Genomic DNA, 20,572 nt, shown 5'->3' on the forward strand with positions numbered 1-20,572 from the left:
ACTCTGCTTTTTAAAACAGTAAAAAACTTTAGCGTAAAGAGCGGGACGTTGATGAGGAAGCAGCCCCTTTCATATACGTAGTAATTTCTGTTCGTTTTAAGTTTTAATGTCGCTCCTTACTTTCAGCTCAAAAAAACTTGTTTTTTTTATTTAATTTCTGAACGTTTTTGAGTCAATGCATATTTTGATTTTGGCTCTTCGCAGAGGAATAATTAACACAAAATTTGCAAGTTTATTTTTTTTTTGCTAAATGGCTTTCTCATAGTTTTGATCGAATGATTTTGAGAAAAAAAAAGGAACGGAGGAGGAATCCTAGTTGCCCTGCGATTTTTTGGTTACTCAAAAAGGCAACTAGAACTTTTAATTTTTTACAAATGTTTTTATTAGTAAAAGATAAATTAGTAAATTATAAATTAGCTTACGCAACGAAATATTGTAATCTCATGTTTCTATTACATATATGAGGGGTTCACCCCCTCGTCAGTACCTCGCTCTTTACACTAAAGATTAAATTTTGTCCCAATTCATTAAGAATGACCCCTGAATCACAAAAGCCGTAGAATAAATAGTTGAAATACCTAAAAATACTTTAGCGTAAGGAGTGAGGTATTAGGAGGAGGTGAGCCCCTCATATGCGTAATAATTCCTGTTCGTTTTATGTTTTAATGCTGCTCCTTACTTCCAGTTGAAAAAAATTTCATTTTTATTTTTTCATTGTTTTTTTTAAATAGTGCTAGAAAATCCTGTGCTCCCTTCATGGAAATTTTCTTCCCCCATGACAAATTCCTCGATGGTAAATTCCCCAACATAGCCCCCTCTTGTCAACCCCTCCACCCAACCATAAAATCCCCCCTGAAAATGTCTGTACACTTCCCAATAACCATTACTATATGTAAGCACTAGTCTAAGTTTGTAACTTGCAGCCCCTCCCACGGGGACTGTGGGGGAGTAAGTGTCCCCAAAGACATAGTTATAAGGTTTTTCGACTACGTTGAATAAAATGTCTATCTCAGAATTTTTATACGTTGACTTTGGAAAAATAAGTAGCGTGGGAGGGGGCCTAGGTGCCCTCCAGTTATTTTGGTCACTTAAAAAGGGCACTAGAACTTTTCATTTCCGTTAGAATGAGCCCTCTCGCAACATTCTAGAGCCACTGGGTCGAAACGGTCACCCCAGGGAAAAAAAACAACAAAAAACAGACAAATAAACACGCATCGGTGATCTGCCTTCTGGCAAAAAATACAAAATTCCGTGTTTTTGTAGATAAAGAGCTTGAAACTTGGTTCTCTGATACGCTGAATCTAATGGTGTGAGTTTCGTTAAGATTATATGATATTTAGGGGGTGTTTCCCCCTATTTTCTAAATTAAGGCAAATTTTCTCAGGCTCGTAACTTTTGATGGGTAAGACTAAACTGATAAAACTTATACATTTAAAATCAGCATTAAAATGTGATTCTTTTGATGTGGCTATTGGTATCAAAATTCCAGTTTTTAGAGTTTTGGTTACTATTGAGCCGGGTCGCTCCTTACTACAGTTCGTTACCACGAACTGTTTGAAAAGGGAACTAGAGCTTTCAGTTTCCGGTTGAATGAGTCCCCTCCAAACGTTATACGACCACCATAAAAACCTTATTTTCCCCTGGGATATAATTTACAGCGCTTGCCCCGTGTTTCAAGGGGGGGGGGTAGACCTCCAGAATGTTTTTATATAATCTTTGGTGTATGTTTAACAAAACTATATTAAAATTTTTATGAGATATATTTGGAGAAAAGGACGCGGGTGGCAGGGGGGGGAGGTGAGTTACCATCCGATCACTATTGATTCTTAAAAAGGGAGCCAGAACATTCATTTTCTAGCCATTTGAGTCCCCTTCGGAGCTTATATGACTACTTCTTCCATAAAAACCTCATATACCCCTTGGACATAAGTTTAAACCCTTCCCCCAGGCTCAGGGGGGTTATGTTGACCACAAAATTTTCGTTATCTGATCTTTGGACTACTCTGAACGAAAAGGCTATCTATATTGGGGAAAAGAGAGTGGGTGGGGAGATAAATGCCATCCGATCCCTTTTGACTCTTAAGAAAGAATCTAGAAGATTCAATTTCCAATCAAATGAGCGTCCTATAAAGTTTATACGACCACCCCTTCAATAAAAACTTTGTATACCCCCGGAGAATAGCTTACGACACCTGCTCCTGAGCTCAAGGGGGCTGTGTCAACCCCGAAGCTTTTGTTATCTGATGTTTGAACTATTTTTTTTAATAAAACGGCTATCTCAAAATTTTTATCGGTTTCGTTTGGGGATATGCGAGCTTGGGGGGAGGGATAAAGGCCCTCCAATCTCTTTTGACCTATAAAAAGTGAACTAAAACTTTCAATTTACAATCAAATGAGCCCCCTCTGAAATTAATACTAGCACCCCTTCCGTAAGTACCGTATATACCCCCAAGGCGTAACTTACAACGTCTGTCCCTGGGCTCTGGGGGGTTGTGTCCACCTTGGAGTTTTGGTATCTGAATTCTGGTTATTTTTAGCAACATGGCTATCTCAAATTTTTAATGGTTCATTCAGATGCCTTCGAAAAACTTTTCCACAAAGTAGTTTTCAAAGAAAAACTAGCAGAAAACAGAAAGAAAACCTGAGCAATTAAGAGTTGTTAACCGAGTTTCAGATTTGACTTATCAATGCACCCAAAATTCTTTCGAGCCTATAAGGGGTGAATTAGATTTTGGGCTCATTTTTGGGTGTCATGAGTCCCAGTTTTCAGCCCCAGAAAATTGAATATCAACACAACTGAATATCGGATTATTTTTCTTTTTCTAGTAGCAATTACGACTGAGAGTCAGGAATAAATGAGTTTTTGCATCGTAGGCGAATTCGACTTAGCACAACTTTAACTTGTGTTATTGTTGCACCGACGCAATGGAGAGTTAGTATAACTTTTATTTAAGCAAACCTAATTTAAAGCATCATCAAAAACAGGTAAAATTTGATCATACATACAGTATGTGTTGTCGGGTGATTTGACTATAGGAGAGACAACAGAAAAATATTATGCTTATACCGTGACGTCATGGATCGATACAACTAAATCTTTTTCATTATTTTTTCGTCTATATTAAGGTTCTCTTGCCCCTTTAAAATCAATCGGGATACGCCTATATGAGGTTTCCTAAGTCTGCATTCGTGAAAAAAAAAACATTTAGTCCTTTCGGCTTAATACATTAGTCTTTTTTGGCCAGGTATATATGGCTTTAACTTAACTCATCAAGGAGACATTGGTGTTCATCCCATTATTAAGGCCTCTAATGATCTGTTCTTACCAGCAGAAATGTGTGTTCCTCTTGGCCCCAACAATGATCCTAGTAAGTTTCAAGCCAATCGAAAAAAAAAAGTTCGTTTCCCCTTTTTTGCCTCTTTCTCGTAGGAGAGACCATGCCCTAGTAATTAAAATTTTCTTTTGCATTACGATCCACTTGGCCCAGAAACTTCCAGTTTCAAATTTCAATAAATTAAAAAAAAGAAAGATTTACTTTCTCCGATCGTTTTAAGAACATACACGGGCAAGCAATAATCTATTATTTTCATAAAAGATCCAGCATTTTCTTGGCACAAACTTTTGATTTGAAAGCGTACACGCAAAAAGAAAAAATCCGGTTGACTAATTAACTAAGCCATCAAAAAGCTTAATAAGTGAAATTGAATCAGCTTATTTTTTTAGCAAGTGATTCTACAAATCCAGCAGTAAAAATGTTTAATTTTATTGAACAGAACTTTTCATATTAAATAAATCATCGTAAGACACACTCGCTAATGAGTCTTAATCCTATTCCTAGTTCTAAAGTTATCTTAAAATATACCCGTATTGAATACATATGGCAGTTTTTAGCTTAAAAATGCTACATCTGTCATACCTCTATATTTGGTAAGCACCGTACCTTACCTAACTTGGCCACACTACCAAGACAGGACCAACCCTTAAGTGGTTTTTCAATAGAATGTTGCAAGCAATGTGAAAGATAGATTACAGCCAAAATGCTGTTCAGGCAAAAATAAGAAAGAAAAAAAACAGCTAACAATATTTTTTTTTTTAAACGATTCCAGAGGCAAAAATTGTCTGATAAGAAAAAGAAAAGAATTTAATAAATTCAAAAAAAAAAAAATAATAAAAACAAACATATAGGGATTGGCCGTGAGCTAAGTTACAGGGAAAATAAAACTCCATTGCTTGATTAATAGAAAAGTATCGGAAATAGCATAGTCTTCAAGTAGACGGAGTAAACGTAAGCTTAAAAATGGCCTAAGAAAAATTTCGTTTTTGAAATTTTCACAAGTTTAGTTTTTTGTTAAGTCAGGAGGAAAGCATTATCTAAGAAGGATTCAAAGAACTCAATGCTTCGTATAACACCCTTAAAACCAACAAGACTTGAATTCAATCTCAGGAATACAGAAAAATGGCTTTTATATGTGATTTTATTTGTTTAGTTACATAAAACAAGTGCAATGTTATTTAAATTTGACATGATGAGCTTTCTCATATTTTCAGGGCGTGTTTGAACGTCTAGTTGATATCATCTGTGACAAGATGTCGGAGTCCTTAGATTCAGATCCAAATTTATTAAACTCTTCAAAAGGAACACGGCTGACAGATCAAGCTCCTCAACAGACACCGAATGCTTGTAGTCAGTGTTAAAAACAGAGTCAGATGTATGGTTTGCCTGATTTGTAGAATGGTTCAATGTTTATGTGTTTTTGACAGACGCTGAGCACAGCACACAATTTCTTTGTTTTCAAGACTGTTTAATGAACTAGATTTCTGAGGTTGTGTTAGCAGAAAAATTCCGTTTTAATATTTCTTACTGTAAGGTGAATATGGTTTAAATTATTTCGGAAATTTTCGTAACATTTTATATAGACGGTTCTGTGTTAAAGCGATTCAAGTCCTTTTGCCATTTGCAGATTTTCAATTCGTCAACACAGCTGAAATCCAATGTATTCAGTGTGTTCATGACCCAATCCTGATTGGTGCACCAGTCGAGGCATAGAGACTTTCTGAAGTGCTTTAATAAACATTTTATTTTCACTTTTATGGAGTAAAAGCGAGCAGGATTTATTTGGCTTTGTTTGCCTTTAGTCTCTCAATTATCACCGAAAAGCTAATTCCGCTAGCCAACTGGTCTTACTAAAGTTTAGTGAGCAATTGTACAAAAGTAAAACTGGAAGCAATCGTGGACTTGATTCATTTTAAGGCTCAAATTTGCAAGTTCAATCTTTTAATTTTTATAAACATACTTATTTCATTCTTTCAACCAGCCGAACTTAAAAGTACCGACGAGAAATGAAAAATAGATAAAGAATCTCCATGTCCAAAAAAATAAATCATCAAATAAAGAAAAAAAGTATATAATAAAAAAAAAATAATCATCTCATCATTGCAATCTATTTCTTAAAAAAAATAACCATCCTATAATTGCAACATATTTTTTTTTTCTAAAAAAAAAAAACAAAAAAAACCCACTAAGCTTAGTGCATGTCTCAAGCCAAAATCATTTCCGACAACACTGTTCGAAAATCCATCATTTAGATTATTCTGGGGTTTTCACTCCTCTTGTCGTGAATACTTTGAATCACATGCATTAATTTTTGTTAATATTACTTTATCAATTGCGGGTTCTCACTGAATTGGGTGAAAATTCGTTTACTGACAGCACCGGTTCTAATTAGAGGGGGTATCTTGAACACACCATTCTTGTATCTTTATTTTCAAAAACAAAAAAGAACCCTCGCCCCCTTCACCCTACATTTTCGTAAATTGACGCCACTAACAGACAACTTAACTTCAACTTTTTCGGATGCTGATCATTGGTCTACGTTGCGCAGGTACCGATCTCCTGATTCGATGCCTTTGGTCGAAAGTGCAATGCGTGGTTGGGGAGAAATGATCCAACACTTCCTGTGTTTTTCCTCCGAATTTCTCCAGGTACTCATGTAGAGCTGGGTCGACTCTGGTTGAGCTTACACAGTCACACCACTGATTCCCGTCCCACACCGAATAACCAGCGACACCAGGACTCGATCCCCTGACTGACAGACATGAGGATAAATTGTTCCTTCGAATCCAGGTCCCTACTCCAAAATCTCAGTATTATTACAACTTTCTCTATAGTTTTCTATATTTTTAAAATTCCCCCCCTCCCCCTCTCTCTCTCCTAAAATAAATTTATGCGTACGTATCAATATATGAATCATGAGAGATTTCTAGTCCTAATTTTTTTTCTTCAATGTTCTTAAAAAACAGAAGAACGATTATATATTGCAAAATTCTACCAAAAATTTTTTGTACCGTGGCAATCATTTTGCAAGTTGCACAAGTGTGGTGATTCTTCTTCAGATTTTGTGGACAAAATTTTGATTAGATTTTGACTCGGTTAACTACTCTGTTATTTATACTCATTTAATGTCCTCTTCGCTAGTTAAACTGTCCCAGAATGGTATTAAAGAACCCAAAACTCTGAAATAAATAGATCAATTGCTTCATTTGCCCCCACAGAAAGCTGGAAGTTTTCTAGAGCAAAATAGACCGTTCCTTAAAGTCTAAAATTGAACAAAACAAAAAGACTGGTTCCCAAATGCTGACACAATCGAAAGTCTTATAGCTAATGCTACTTTGTATACTATTTACAGTTTTGAATTTATTTTTTCAAAAAGTGAACGTGGTAGCGCTGTTTGACTAATGTTTATCTGTTTATTAGAAAATCAAGTCGTTTGTATTATAATAAGACATTCAGCAAACGAATCCCAAGTGCAAAATTTAATACTTTAGTTTATATATTACATATTAAATTTATATGTATTTACACGAGCATGTATATTGTACCTTATTTAATTATCTTTTATGCTATTATGTCGGCTACTCATGTCAGAAATTATCAAATCCAGCGGTCTAGTCCGAAAAGCTATATCTTTTCCCATTACTGAATAAATCTTTTTGCTACACTGGTTACGAATAACCATATGGATAACTCCATCAAATTCGTTAGCTTTTTGCCAAAAACATCTGTCATCTAGCGTTCCTGCTCGCAATCAATAATTGAAATTAGTTTTATTGTTAATTTGACCACGTAGAACTGAATGTATTCTAGATGGCAATATGTTTTTAATGTCAATGGAACAAATGAAAGTTCGCACTCTTATCATTTTGTATTATCTACAATAGTGACTCAGAGCGACATGTTTAATTGACAAGGTCAATTTCGTATTAAATTATGAAAATATTTTAAAATATTATAAAAATAAGAATGAAGGAAAACAAGGCTTATTTACAAAGTTATCGAAGCATGATAAATAAGAGCCTTCGAAGCATTTTTTCTATATTCGAAACAGTGGGCTAATCGAAGCAGTGGGGCCAGGTTGTAAAGGTTAAAAGGTCGTTAAAATTTAATTATCTTTTTAATGATTATTGCTTTTACCATTGACGAACGGTACAAACTGTTAGTTTGTATTATAAGCGAAATATTCTTGACGATTCTATTTCCAGTCCTAAAACATCCCTGTTCAGTCTTGATATTTTATAATTTTATGTATGATTGTTATCATTTGTTTACGGTACAGTAATTTTTATCGTTTCAATTGTGTTGTTGTTAACTGAAAGAAATTGATTTATGTGCTGTATATGGTAATAAACGGTATTGCTGTAACTTGTCTACATGATTATTTGAGTTTATTTTATAAGCAATTATAAAAACATAGCCAATTGACATTAGTTTTAGTGGAAAACCCTTGGTGGACTTACAACAAGGCCGCAGAAAAATGTTAATTAGAAGACGATAATCAATAGCTAAAAAATCATTAAATTAATTAGAATGTAAAATGAGAAATCAGAACAATATAAAGAGCAATGTACCTATCATGTATTTTTTTCAATTCGTGTGGAGGGCGTGGTAAAAGAGATTTGAAAGGGGGCTGGTTCGATCGAAAATTCTAGTACCCTCTTCAGGGGCCAACAGTGATTTGAAAGAGACCTACCTATCTTCCGTACCCTTTATTGTCCCTGGACTTCCGCGGTACCCTCGAGGGTGTCGGATCAAAATTTCAAGATAGCCAAATTGTCCAGAATAGTCAACAGGTTTAATAGGTGTGCCTCCTCACTTGACTTGAAGGTCAGAGTCCAGGGGTATTGGCTTAAATTATCTAGATTGCCCAATGCTAATACGTTTTTGTAGAAAGACGTTTTAGTATGCTTGCTCTTTGGTGATCGATCAGCTACATAGTAGCTTAGACTATGACTAAGCGAAGATGAAGAGGTTATGCTGGGTAATGAAAAGATGGATAAACTGGATAACTTCACTTACCTAGGTAGTATTATCAGTAAAGATGGCGGATGCAGTGAAGATGTTAAAAGTAGAATAGCCAACGCCCCCGCTGTTTTCTCATGTTTGAAAAAAAAATTGTAAGAATAGAAAGATAAGTTTGCTAACCAAGGTTAGAATATAGGAAGCTACAGTGATAACACAGACGTCAAGTATGGTTCGGAAATATGGGAACTCCGAAAGACGAAAAAAGGTTTGTTAGATGTTTTCCGGAGGAATTGTCTGTGGATTTTTTTTTTGGGTACCATCTGACTGACCGTATTTCAAACAGTAAACTGTCCAAAAATGTGGTTCGACCCCACTTTTTAGAATTCTAATGACAGAAAGGCTGAGAAGGCGAGGACAAACTCTAAGGATAACAGAAACCAAAAATCTTCTTCTTTTTTTTTTACCAACCATCTAGGGCCAAATAGAAAGCCGGTTATGCCTGAATTTGGATAGGAGGAGTTTATAAGGAAGGATTTTAGAAGAATTATAATTTCTTGGGAGGGTTTAAAGAGGAAGACCATGAATCGACTAGGATGGAGGAATGAGTTGATAGTAGTAGTAGCCTACATCAAATGTTTTTCCGCTTTGGGACTGTAAAGAACAAATGAATTTAACTGCGTTAATCTCGACCATCAGGACATATCTAGTTACTGAAACGGACACGAAGTTTTAAATTTTAGAGTATTTCAGGGGCCAGTAGCCCCGCTATCATTTGTGGTAGTTTCTGCTGTTCTAAAATACAAGATAATTTTCTCTTTAAAAAAAACTAAATCAAAAGTAAACAAAAATTTAAGCTTCAGTATTTTTGACCCGCTAAAAGAATTATTTTCAGAAACTCTTAATCCAATTGGCTTACTCTAAGTGGATTTTAAACTGAAGTTAATTAAATAATGCGTCTGTAACAAGTTCTTCTTGAGACAAACATGGACATTGCCAGTCTACAAATGAGTAGCAAAAAAACGAAAGATAAAAGAAACCTGGAAACATACCAAAGGTGTTAATTTCTCTGAGCCACTCATTAAAATTAAACGAAAAAAACAAGGTTTTTTTAAATGAAAGTAAGGAGCGACATTAAAACTTAAAACGAACAGAAATTACTCCGTATATGAAAGGGGCCTTTCCTCCTCAACGCCTCGCTCTTTACACTAAAGTTTGACTCTTTCTCTTAACTCTACTTCTTACAACAGTAAAAAACTTTAGCGTAAAGAGCGGGGCGTTGTGGAGGAAAAGCCCCTTTCATATACGGAGTATTTTCTCCTCGTTTTAAGTTTTAATGTTGCTCCTTACTTTCATTTAAAAAAAATTGTTTTCTTTTTTTAATTTCTGGGCATTTTTTAATTAATGCATATTTTGATCTTGGCTCTCCGCACATAAATAATTAAATTTGCATATTAATTTTTTTGGCTAAATGGCTTTCTCATAGTTTTAATCGGAAGATTTTGAGAAAAAAGGAGAGAGGGAGGAAGCCTAGTTGCCCTCCAATTATTTGATTACTTAAAAAGGCAACTAGAACTTTTGATTTTTTAATGAACATTTTCATAAGTAAAAAATAGACGTAATTTACGAATTAACTTCTATATTCGTATGTTTTTATTGCGTATATGAGGGAGTTCAACCCTCTTCGATACCTCGCTCTTTACACTAAAGCTTAAATTATGTCCCAATTCCTTAAGAATAACCCTTGAATCACAAAGGCCGTAGAATAAATAGATGAAATTATTAAAAATACTTTAGCGTAAAGAGCGAGGTATTACGAAGAGGTAGACCCCTCATATGCGCAATAATTTCTGCTCGTTTTAAGTTTTAATGCTGCTTCTCACTTTCAGTAGAAAAAAACTTTTCATATTTATTTTTTCATTTTTTTTTAAATAATGCTAAAAATTCCTGCGCCCCCTTCATTAAAAGTCTCTTCCCAAATAAGAACTTTTTCCATGGAAAGATCAATCCACGTAACCCCCCCCCCCACCTCAACTCTCCCTCCCAAACTAAAAAATCCCCCTGAAAACGTCAAAGTTTGTAACTTGCAACCTCTCCCACGGGGACTGCGGGGGAGTAAGTCGTCCCCAAAGACATAGTCATTAGGTTTTTCGGCTATGGTGAATAAAATGGCTATCTCAGAATTTTGATCCGGTGACTTTGAGGAAAAATGAGCGTGGGAGGGGGCCTAGGTGCCCTCCAATTTTTTTTGGTCACTTAAAAAGGGCATTAGAACTTTAATTTTCGTTAGAATGAGCCCTCTCGCGACATTCTAGGACCACTGGGTCGATACGATCACCCCTGGAAAAAAAAATAATAAAATAAACACGCATCTGTGATGTCTTCTGGCAAAAAATGCGAAATTCCACGCTTGAAACTTCTACAATACATGGTTCTCTGATACGCTGAATCTGATGGTGTGATTTTCGTTAAGATTGCATGACTTGTAAGGGGCGTTTACCCCTGTTTTCTAAAATGAGGCAGATTTTCTCAGGCTCGTAACTTTTGATAGTTAATACTAATGTTGATGATAGTTATATTTTAAAATCAGCATTAAAATGCAATTTTTTTTTATGTAGCTATTGGTATCAAAATTCCATTTTATAGAGTTTCGGTTACTATTGAGCCGGGTCGCTCCTTACTACAGTTTGTTACCACGAACTGTTTGACAACCTATACTTTTTTAATGTTTTTCAATCAGTAATGTTAGTCCCTCTCATTGCCCGTACGAGCAGTATAAAAATGCTGTTTCAAAAACATATTTAAAGATTTCATACATGGCAAACACATGTTTCTAGATAATTCTATTATGCATCAATGGAAGCTGAAAAGCCATTTTCCAACCCTATCAGTTGGGCCCCGTTTTAAGAAGGCTAATTGGTTGAAACTTTTAGAACCTGAATTTAGTCTTTGACTACAAGATTTTGTTTAGCTCCACCCCTTTTTTATGATGTTACTGTTTGTTTTTTAACATATTTTGTGGGACGAGGCACTTCATAGGCTGCTAGTCCTTTATCCAGTTTAATCGCCGGCTTTAATGCATCTACTGAATTTCCAGTTAAAAGGATCAACCGGTGGTCAAGGTAGAATTGCTCCCACATGGACGAAGTTCTAACTAGATGCCCAGCGCAAAAAAGCTATTTTTTAGCTTTAAAGGTAGTAATTGGCATGCTTCACTAAGGAAAATAGCCTAGAGATATAAATCACTAAATTGACTGAATTGCTTAGTTAGATGGGCAAGAATCGTTTTGTTCGATTAAAAGGACATTTTTGATGTTGGAACGACTTATTCCCAAATTACCATAGTACGATAATCCAACGGTCATTTATTGTCCAAAGAACAGTGTCCTAAGCATTTGCCTTTCAAGTGACGTCGCTTTTGCGTTCTTTTTATCTTCATTGTTCAATTTTTACTCCAGAAACTTTCGGGAGATTATCTCTAAAAATGCGGCTAAGACTGAACATCTTACTTTGGATTGAAGCTGTATACGGTAAGGCAAGTCAACCTTGAAAAACCTGATTTTAAACGACGAAGATGATACTTCGTTGGAAATCTAAAGAAATCTAACGAATTCTGCACTTCAGACCATGAAAAATCCCCGTGATAAAAAAAAAATCGTATTTATTACTCTTATCATAACAATCAAGGTGGCGTATTCTGTATAGATAAGGAAATAATTTTTTTTACTAAACAAAATCAGGGACTTAAAACAGCTTTAAACAATGGGCACTAATTTCAACAAAGTTCTTTTTTTTTGGCTTTTTACAATGTTGTTGGTCCCAACAACAAAACATGATTCAGTTTGACGTATTTCTACTTTTCCACTGGCAATTAACCAAAGCAGTATCGCAGACCAAACCTCCAGAGCGACAAAGATAAAATCATTGATTATTTTAGTTGATAATAAACGTTTTATTTACAAAATTGTCTCTTCATTATAAAATATAGTTGAATATTTAATGAGAGTGAGGCTTAAGCCACAGGTGGAACTGTTAAGAAACCGAGCGCCTTCCTGTCTCCCTGTCCTTTCTCTGTTTATGTCGTGAACGCTCCTTACTTTCCTCATATTCTTCATCTTTCCAATCCCGTCTCTTCTCCGCATTTCCGGTTTTTCTTCTACTTCCAGAAGCATCTCCTTTTGTATATGATGTTTCCTTATATTTCTTTTGGAGAGAATTATGTCTTTCTTCACTGTTGTCATTTCCCCAACCAGAATCTTCATCTCTAATCAGCCAATTCTTTTCACGACTTTCATCTCTAATCCGATCTATCTCTTCGTATTTCTTTCTTCCTCGAACTTCTACCTCGTCACAACTATCCCTTCGATGTTCTCTATCTTTTTTACCCCGCTTTTCAATGTATTCAATTCTATCATCTTTACGTTTTTCTTCATATAGCTTTCTTTGAAACATCTCCGTCTCCTCGCTACTGTCTTTCTTTCGATCTCTTTCTTTTTTGCCACGCTCTTCAAAATATTCATAATTATCATCTTTCTGGTTTCCTTTATAACCTTTTGCTTGTGTGATCTCCACCTCTTCACTACTACTCCTTTGATAATTTCTGCTTTTTTTACCACGTTCTTTCTCATATTCAAATCTGTTGTCTCTGTGATCCTTTTTATCTCCTCTGCTTTTCAGTTTTATGGATTCTGGTCTTTCTGGCCTCTCCTCTGCATAGCTTTCAGCCTTTTCTCTCCCATCAAATCCTCTTCGTTTCCGGGTTTCCACTTCCTTGCAAGATCTTTCCCTTTCCTCATAAACCTTTTCTCTTCTGTGAAGCCTTTTTTCTTCATATTTTTCATATAAATATCTTTCGTGACTGTCATCTCTGATTCGACGTTTTTCTTGGTAGTACTTTCTTTGAGAAACTTCAGCCTCTTCACTACTATCCCTTCGTCGATTTCTACTTTTTTTATCCCGTTCTTTCTCATATTCATATTTACTTTCTTCTTGGCCTTTTTTATTTATTTTACTTCTTTCTTCTGTTGATTCCTTTCCTTTTGACAAACTTTTACTCTTTTCTCCTTCCTCACGTCCCCTTCTCTGCCGACGATCGGCTTCACTTGGTGACTTTTCGTCACTTCTCTCTCTCCTTTGCAGTCTCTCTTCTTGATATCGAGATCTAAACGTTTCTCTTTGTGCTGTGTTTTCACGCCCTCTTCCTTTACTCCTTCGACTAGATATAGGTTCCAATTGTCGCTTTTCTTTATCTCTTTGCTTGTAAGGACTACTTCCATTTCTTGATTCTTTTAGAGCCATTGTCTTGACTCTTTCTCTAATACGATGCTCCACTTCATAATCTAAAAGAAAATAAGACCGATTGTAAGCACTAATGAAAGGGTTTCCAATTTCACTTTTTTTTTGTGGGGATTTACGCCAGTGAAAAGGCCTTTTAATTACTCGATTTTTACCCTAGGAACAAATTATCCTAATTAATGTTTCAAACTCAAATATTAATTGAAACTGACGATCGAATTTTTCTTTCTCAATTCTTGGAATTATCTGCTTCCTTCATTCATTGTGCTTTTCAATCTTGTTATCCTTATTTTTTGTTGTCCCACGAGTGAAGCAAACTGACATAGTTCAAGAATAATACAGTTGCTATTTCAAAACAAACATGGAATCACCCTTTAAATACAATGACAAAAAAGTCAACGAATGCAATATTCTTGTCAGTATATAGTGGTGACATACTCGTGGACACTTAGTAGCTACCCTTAGTAATTTATCCATATTTCTAGCGATTCTTTTTATTTCCAGTGATTCTTTTTTTGTAGGCTAGTGATTTTTGGTGATCTTTTTTTTAATTAAAGTTTTATCCTAAGTGTGGTAATTTTCACTATTGTATTCCTTCATCAAAGTACACAAAAATAATTTAAAATACTTGAAAATAGTTTAAATGGAATGGTATTTTTATTTTGACGTCACATCTACAGCTATAGAACCGGGAGCCCAGCAGCTTTGCCACCGGGCCCCGGCAATCAACACGCAACAGGCTTCTATATATGGATTCTCATAGTCGCTTGTCTTCTAACCGCAGACAATTTGAGACAATTTGCTGTCTTTCCACGCTATGATGTTTACAAAGATATTTGATTATTGCAGCTACATAAATATTAATGCCATTACCAGTGTTTTCCTCTTTACGCAATTTATTTTCTTTTCATACTGTGTTTTATCAAAGATATTTTATTTTTAAAGCAAGCCCAATTTCTAACAACGATATCTACGAGGCTTCAAAGTCTTGGTTTTCTCTTTTATGGTTTTTGAATTGTTAAGATTCCTTGCTGAAATGCGTGCACAAATTTTTGCAATCACCAGCCGTCGGGCAACAACGATATATCCTAAGCTTCAAACTCCTGTTTTTTTTAAGGTTGTTGAATTATTGTAATTCTTTGTTAAAATATATACAAATATTTTTACAACTACCAGTTTTTTGCTCTTTAAGCAATTTAATGTCTTTTCATACTACTTCTTTTCAAAGATATTTATTATTAAAGCAAGCGCAATTTCTAACAAAGATTTTTACTAATCTTTAAACTTTCGTTTTTTTTTAAGGTTTTTGAATCATTGTAATCCCTTGTTAGTATATATACAAATATTTTTGCAATTACCCATTTTTTGCTACTTACGCAATTTAATGTCTTTTATTACTAAGATCTGTTCAAAGATATTTGATCATTGAAGCTAGTCCGATTTCTAATAAAGATATGTACTAAGATTCAAACTTTTGATTTTCTTTTTTAAGGTTTTTGAATTGTTGTAATCCCTTGTCAAAAAATAGAGAAACATCATTTGTAATAATTGAATATTTTCGTTTTTTGGGCCTTCTTACTGACATTATATAACTGGTTGCGTTCAAAAAGGTTTTCTTTTTAAAGGTTTTTGAATTGTTGTAATCCATTGATAAAATATTTTTGCGATTACCAATGTTTTGCTCTTTGCACAATTTAACGTCTAAAAGTGTTCTCAAAAATATTTTATTATTGAAGGTAGTCTGATTTTTTAACAACGATATGTACTGAGCTTGAAACTTTTGATTTTCTTTTTTAAGTTTTTGAGTTGTTGTAATCCGTTGTCAAAATATCGAACCATCTATTGTAATAATTACAAATTTTTGTTTTTTTGGGCTTTGCTACTGACATTATATAACTGGTTGCGTTGAAACCTGTAAGCTTTATCACATAGCGTGTGGATTTTTATCTAACAAAATAAAGTCAAACTGACTTTAAAATTTAAGACATTTGTTTTAGTTTGAATCAAAACATTAAAATTGTTGTTAAAATTGTGTAAAACATTAATATAAAAATATTAAAATATTTTTGCAGTTTACATAATAACTTTACTAATTGTGAACTGAACTTCAAATTTTTTGTTCACCCTTTCTTTCATGTCTTAGGAAGACATTGCTTATACTTATAAGAAAAGAAATTCGGTAATGATGTTTTTCTAACAACGATTTCTACTAAGCAATTTTTAAAAAAGGGATTACCGCAATTAATTCCAAAGATAATTGAATATTAAAGCAAGTCCGAGTTCTAACAACGATATCTACTAAGCTTCAAACTGTTGCTTTTATTTTTATTTCAAAGGTTTTTGAATTGTTGTAATCCTTGTTATTAGTCCCTTGTAATCCCTTAATGTAACCCTTGTTGTAATATATACAAATATTTTTGCAATTAACAATTTTTGCTCTTTACGCAATGTAATGTCTGCTCAAAGATATTTGATTATTAAAGCTAGTCAAATTTCCAACAACGGTTTCTACGAAGTTTCAAACTTTTGGTTTTCTTTTTAAGGTTCTTGAATCTTTGTAATCCCTTGTTAAAATATACACAAATATTTTTGTAATTACCAATTTTTTGCTCTTTGCGCAATTTCATGTCTTTTCATACTGATCTGTTCAAAGATATTTGATTATTAAAGTCCGATTTCTAAAAACGATATTTACTAAGCTTCAAACTTTCATTTTTATTTTTAAGGTTTCTGAATTGTTGTAATCCTTGTTATTAGTCCCTTGTAATCCCTTGTTGTAATAGTTGTAATATATACGAATATTTTTGAAATTACATGTTTTTTGCCGTTCACGCAATTGAATATTTGTCCAAAGATATTTGATTATTAAAACAAGTCGAATTTCTAACAACGATTTCTACTAAGCTTCAAGTTTTTGGTTTTCTTTTTAAGGTTTTTGAATCGTTGTAATCCCTAGTTAAAATATATACAAATATTTTTGCAATTACCAATTTTTACTTCTTTCCGCAATTTAATATCTTTTCATACTGTCCTATTCAAAGATATTTGATTATTGATGCTAATTTTCCAAAATCGAGGCTCTTAATGAATTTTTTCATACTTCTGACCTATCTAGATCGTTTTTTTTTGTATACGAAAATATCCCAAAATACACATTTTCTCGAAAAATATTGAGCCGTTTCAAGAAAACAATAAACAATTATTGCCCGTTCATAAAGAAGAACATATTAACATAGTGGTTGCAGCGGTAGTAAGGATATAGATGCCCCGTAAGGATACAGACAGCGAGAGTCACATCGAATCGCAAACCAAAATGACGCAAAACAAAAATATGCAGTTAGAAAACTAGCGACAGAGAGAGTCATAACGAATCACCAACGAAAATATGCAAAACTAAATTTGCATTTCGAAGACATGCAATAACGAATCGCAAAGGACAATGATACACAACGAAACTTGCGATACCGCAATGACCCATAGCACATCATACCGTACTCACCTACAAAGATGCATTAACTACGCAAGTGTTAGTTACAAGTCGTTAAGACCCTTTACCGTTGAAGGTATTCTTTGTGGAGGCCCCCATTTCCTCAAACAAAGAGTAGCAACTGTACATTTTAGACCCCGATGATGCTGTTGGCGGCGAGCCTCTAAATTACGGATTCAGTCGTGAATTAATGGATCTAATGGAGAAGTTTGTCTTTCGCTGTAATGACATTTCCATCCTGCCCTTGAAGACTTTTATTCAAGTAATTCAAATGCTCAAATAAGTCGGAAAGAAAAGCCAATTTCAAAAGGAATTTCAGGTCAGAAATGAATTCAGAGTAATATGACTTGGCTTGCTATAAATATACTAATAGTTCAGCGCAAAGTTCCATAGCTCTGGTCAGTACTTTTGAATTTTGATAACCACCTAACCTCTGTAGACTAAAGCAAATTGCGATGCAGGGCCTCCATACAAGCACTGGCCTCTAATATTTTTGGGAAATGCCATGCAAAATAGTATTTCTTCAATTAATATTTCGTTGGATTCAGAACACACAAGAGCTACAAACTGTTAGACGTTGATGGTTCTGGTGATACTTTCAGGAATTCATCCATTTTCAATTATAACAAACAACTCACATAAATACGTAAAAAAGTGATTCACCCTCATAAATCACTGCTACTACAACTCCAAGGCATCTTATACACAGTCCGTATATAACACCCTAGTTTCACTTCCGAATCGTTTCGATTTATCGTGGTTTTCCTTCCGATTCCACTTGCTTCGCGGTTCTTGCACTCAACTACCATGGCCGCGGTCGGCCGCCTTATTTTTAGGCTAGCAAAGGACATTCTAGTGAGAATCATCTCGAAGCGTAACAAAACGTCTTGAAACTTGTGGGCCTTTCGCGCAGGCCAATAGATGGCTTACCAATAGATGGCGCTGGGAGTCTCAGCCCTAACAATACAAACATGTTTGTATTTGTTTGGTAGTTATTAATAGGCAACTTACTCGATTTAAAATTATGTTTTACGTACTTAATCATACATTAATATTAGAATCCTAATAATGTAAACGACAAAGATCTATGTATGGATCACATATAATTAATATGACAAAACGGGTCGGGGGATTGCGAAATATTTTTTGATGCTAAAGGGGTCGTGTCATGAGAAAATTGAAAAACACTGAATTAGAACCATAATTTTCGAGAAACTTCACATTCATGTGCATTTAAAGAGCAACTTACTTAATTTTATTCTAGTGCTGATCACATCGTTTTTAGTATCTATGACGCAAGCAAAATTATACAAGATGACAAATGACTCCGCGCAGCTAAATTTATTTGGGATAAATGACACCGAACAACTATAAGCCATGGAAAAAATGTCTGAGGAAATGATAAACGAAAATAAAGCACCACAAAATCTGCGGTTAGAAGACATGCAACATAAAGGATCATATCTAATCGTAAAAGAAAATGATGCGCAAAGAGCAAGAATGACAAAAAATTGTAAATTAAAAACTGCATTAAGTAACAAGAAAGTTTAAGCAAAACAATTACTGGGGGAAAAGCAAAAAAATATCTCACATCAATCTACGGTTAGAAGAAAGCGACATCAAGAATCACACATGTGAAAGCCTGTCACGCGACAAATCCCAAATAAAATAATGCACAACGAAATATGGGCTTAGAAGACTTGCAACAACAATTACCAAAACGAATCGCGAACGAAAATGATTCACAACGAAGATAACACACAACAGAATCTGCGGTTAGAAGACATATGACATCGAACATGATCAAATCGAATCGGAAGCAGACGCGTGCGAAATAATAGAAGGTAACGAATGACTACGAACAGCTAAAGCAAGAGGCATGGAACAAGTGACTACAAAAATCATATTGAATCACAAAAGAAAATGTTGCATAACGAAATCTGTAGCTATATGACAAACCAAAATTAGAATGTCATGCGAAGTTATACATAATAATGAATATATACGAACAGCTGAAGCAAAATCAAACAAACACAAAGTAGAAACAATAGGGAATTTTTTTTTCAAGACAGTGGAGTTCAATTCAGTTACGCCCCTATGTCCAAGGGCCGTCTTCAGCATAACACGAGAGAAATAAATAAATAAATAAATAAATAAATATATATATATATATATATATATATATATATATATATATATATATATATATATATATATATATATATATATATATGAGAGTTAAAACTAATAATGTTTTTTAAAAACGTTTTAAAAACAGCCCTAGGGTCCTTACTTCAATGAATTTCAACCAGGACTGATAAATAGAATGAAGTGAGATGATAAATTTATTTAAACAAAACAGAACAAAATTATTAAATGTAAGTTTTCAAAGCTAATCTTTCGTTTTTGGCAGCTTGCCTCAAAGATGTTTTTTGTAACTGGTTCAATATTATTATAAATTGGTTTAGTAATGTGTGCACAAAAAATAATCTCCATGAAGTTTTAACTAATAATTTTAAAATCATTAATTTCTTAAACTCCGGTAAAGACAAAACCCCAGTTCCTCGCAAAAGAGGGTTCTATCAAATACCTTGCGACTGCGAAAATTACTATGGTGGCAGGACCCACCAGAATATAGAAAAAATTGCAAAACCAGCATAAAGAAGACATAGACCAGGCATTAATTTCAAATAATTTTTAAAACTCCTTTGATTCAGCTTTGTGTTGGCATATATTTAATAATCCCTCCCACACGATACTTTTTGAAAAATCTTCACTCATTAGTAATGATTTGGGGATCTAGCAGGTTCGGGAATCAATCGAAATTAGTCTAAAAATAAATAATAATATTTCTTTGAATAGGGACTTAGGAGAGTACTCATTAAATTCTGTATATTCAAACTTAATTAAAAATGACCGATTCAAATTATATTTTTACCCAAATTCATGATGGCAGCAAAAAGCAGAGGAAATCTTACCTGTTGTAGCTTCTGAGTCGCTACTATCCGAGCTAGTATCACTCGTGCTGGTGGTGCTACTCGAAGAAGAAGAAGAATCGTCGACAGTCACTTTTGGAATAGGAGGAACTATGGCCGTTGGTTTAGGCTGTTTAGCAAGATGTTCTCTTAATTCTTCACTAAAGGAACAGAAAAAAAAACATAAATGTAACGTATATTAGAAAAAAACTACATACACATATACACCACACACACACACACACACATACACATATACATACACACACATACAAACAACTATACACACACACACATGCACACACACATACATACACACATACACAGACACATACACACATATGCACAGACATACACACACATATATACTCACACACATACACACACATATAAATAACACAACATAAATATATATATAAGACTTGTTTTCCATTGCAGTGCAAAAGGCATATCAACAGATATCTTGCTTAAAACATTGCGTTTATGAGATATTAAATAAAAAAAGCTAGTTTTTTTTA

The 20,572-nt window shown here is 34.3% G+C and overlaps 2 protein-coding genes across 3 annotated transcripts in view; one reads left to right on the plus strand and one right to left on the minus strand.

Annotated features, from left to right (window-relative positions):
* The window catches only part of LOC136034656 (ras-related protein Rab-3), a 31,507-nt gene extending 23,807 nt beyond the window's left edge, over positions 1-7,700 (plus strand). The window contains exon 5 of the mRNA XM_065715972.1: positions 4,550-7,700. Within this exon, the coding sequence (XP_065572044.1) occupies positions 4,550-4,696 (147 nt within the window). The 3' untranslated portion in view covers positions 4,697-7,700. The remainder of the gene's footprint in view (positions 1-4,549) is intronic.
* A 4,525-nt stretch (positions 7,701-12,225) lies between these two features.
* The window catches only part of LOC136034659 (pre-mRNA-splicing factor CWC22 homolog), a 51,266-nt gene continuing 42,919 nt past the window's right edge, over positions 12,226-20,572 (minus strand). For both annotated transcript variants that reach the window (XM_065715974.1, XM_065715975.1), the window contains exons 11-12: positions 20,058-20,215; positions 12,226-13,636 (exon numbers count right to left, since the gene is read on the minus strand). In XM_065715974.1, the coding sequence (XP_065572046.1) occupies positions 12,330-13,636; positions 20,058-20,215 (1,465 nt within the window). In that variant the 3' untranslated portion in view covers positions 12,226-12,329. The remainder of the gene's footprint in view (positions 13,637-20,057; positions 20,216-20,572) is intronic.

This window comes from Artemia franciscana, chromosome 13 (genome assembly GCF_032884065.1).
Source record: "Artemia franciscana chromosome 13, ASM3288406v1, whole genome shotgun sequence".
Lineage (NCBI taxonomy): Eukaryota > Metazoa > Arthropoda > Branchiopoda > Anostraca > Artemiidae > Artemia > Artemia franciscana.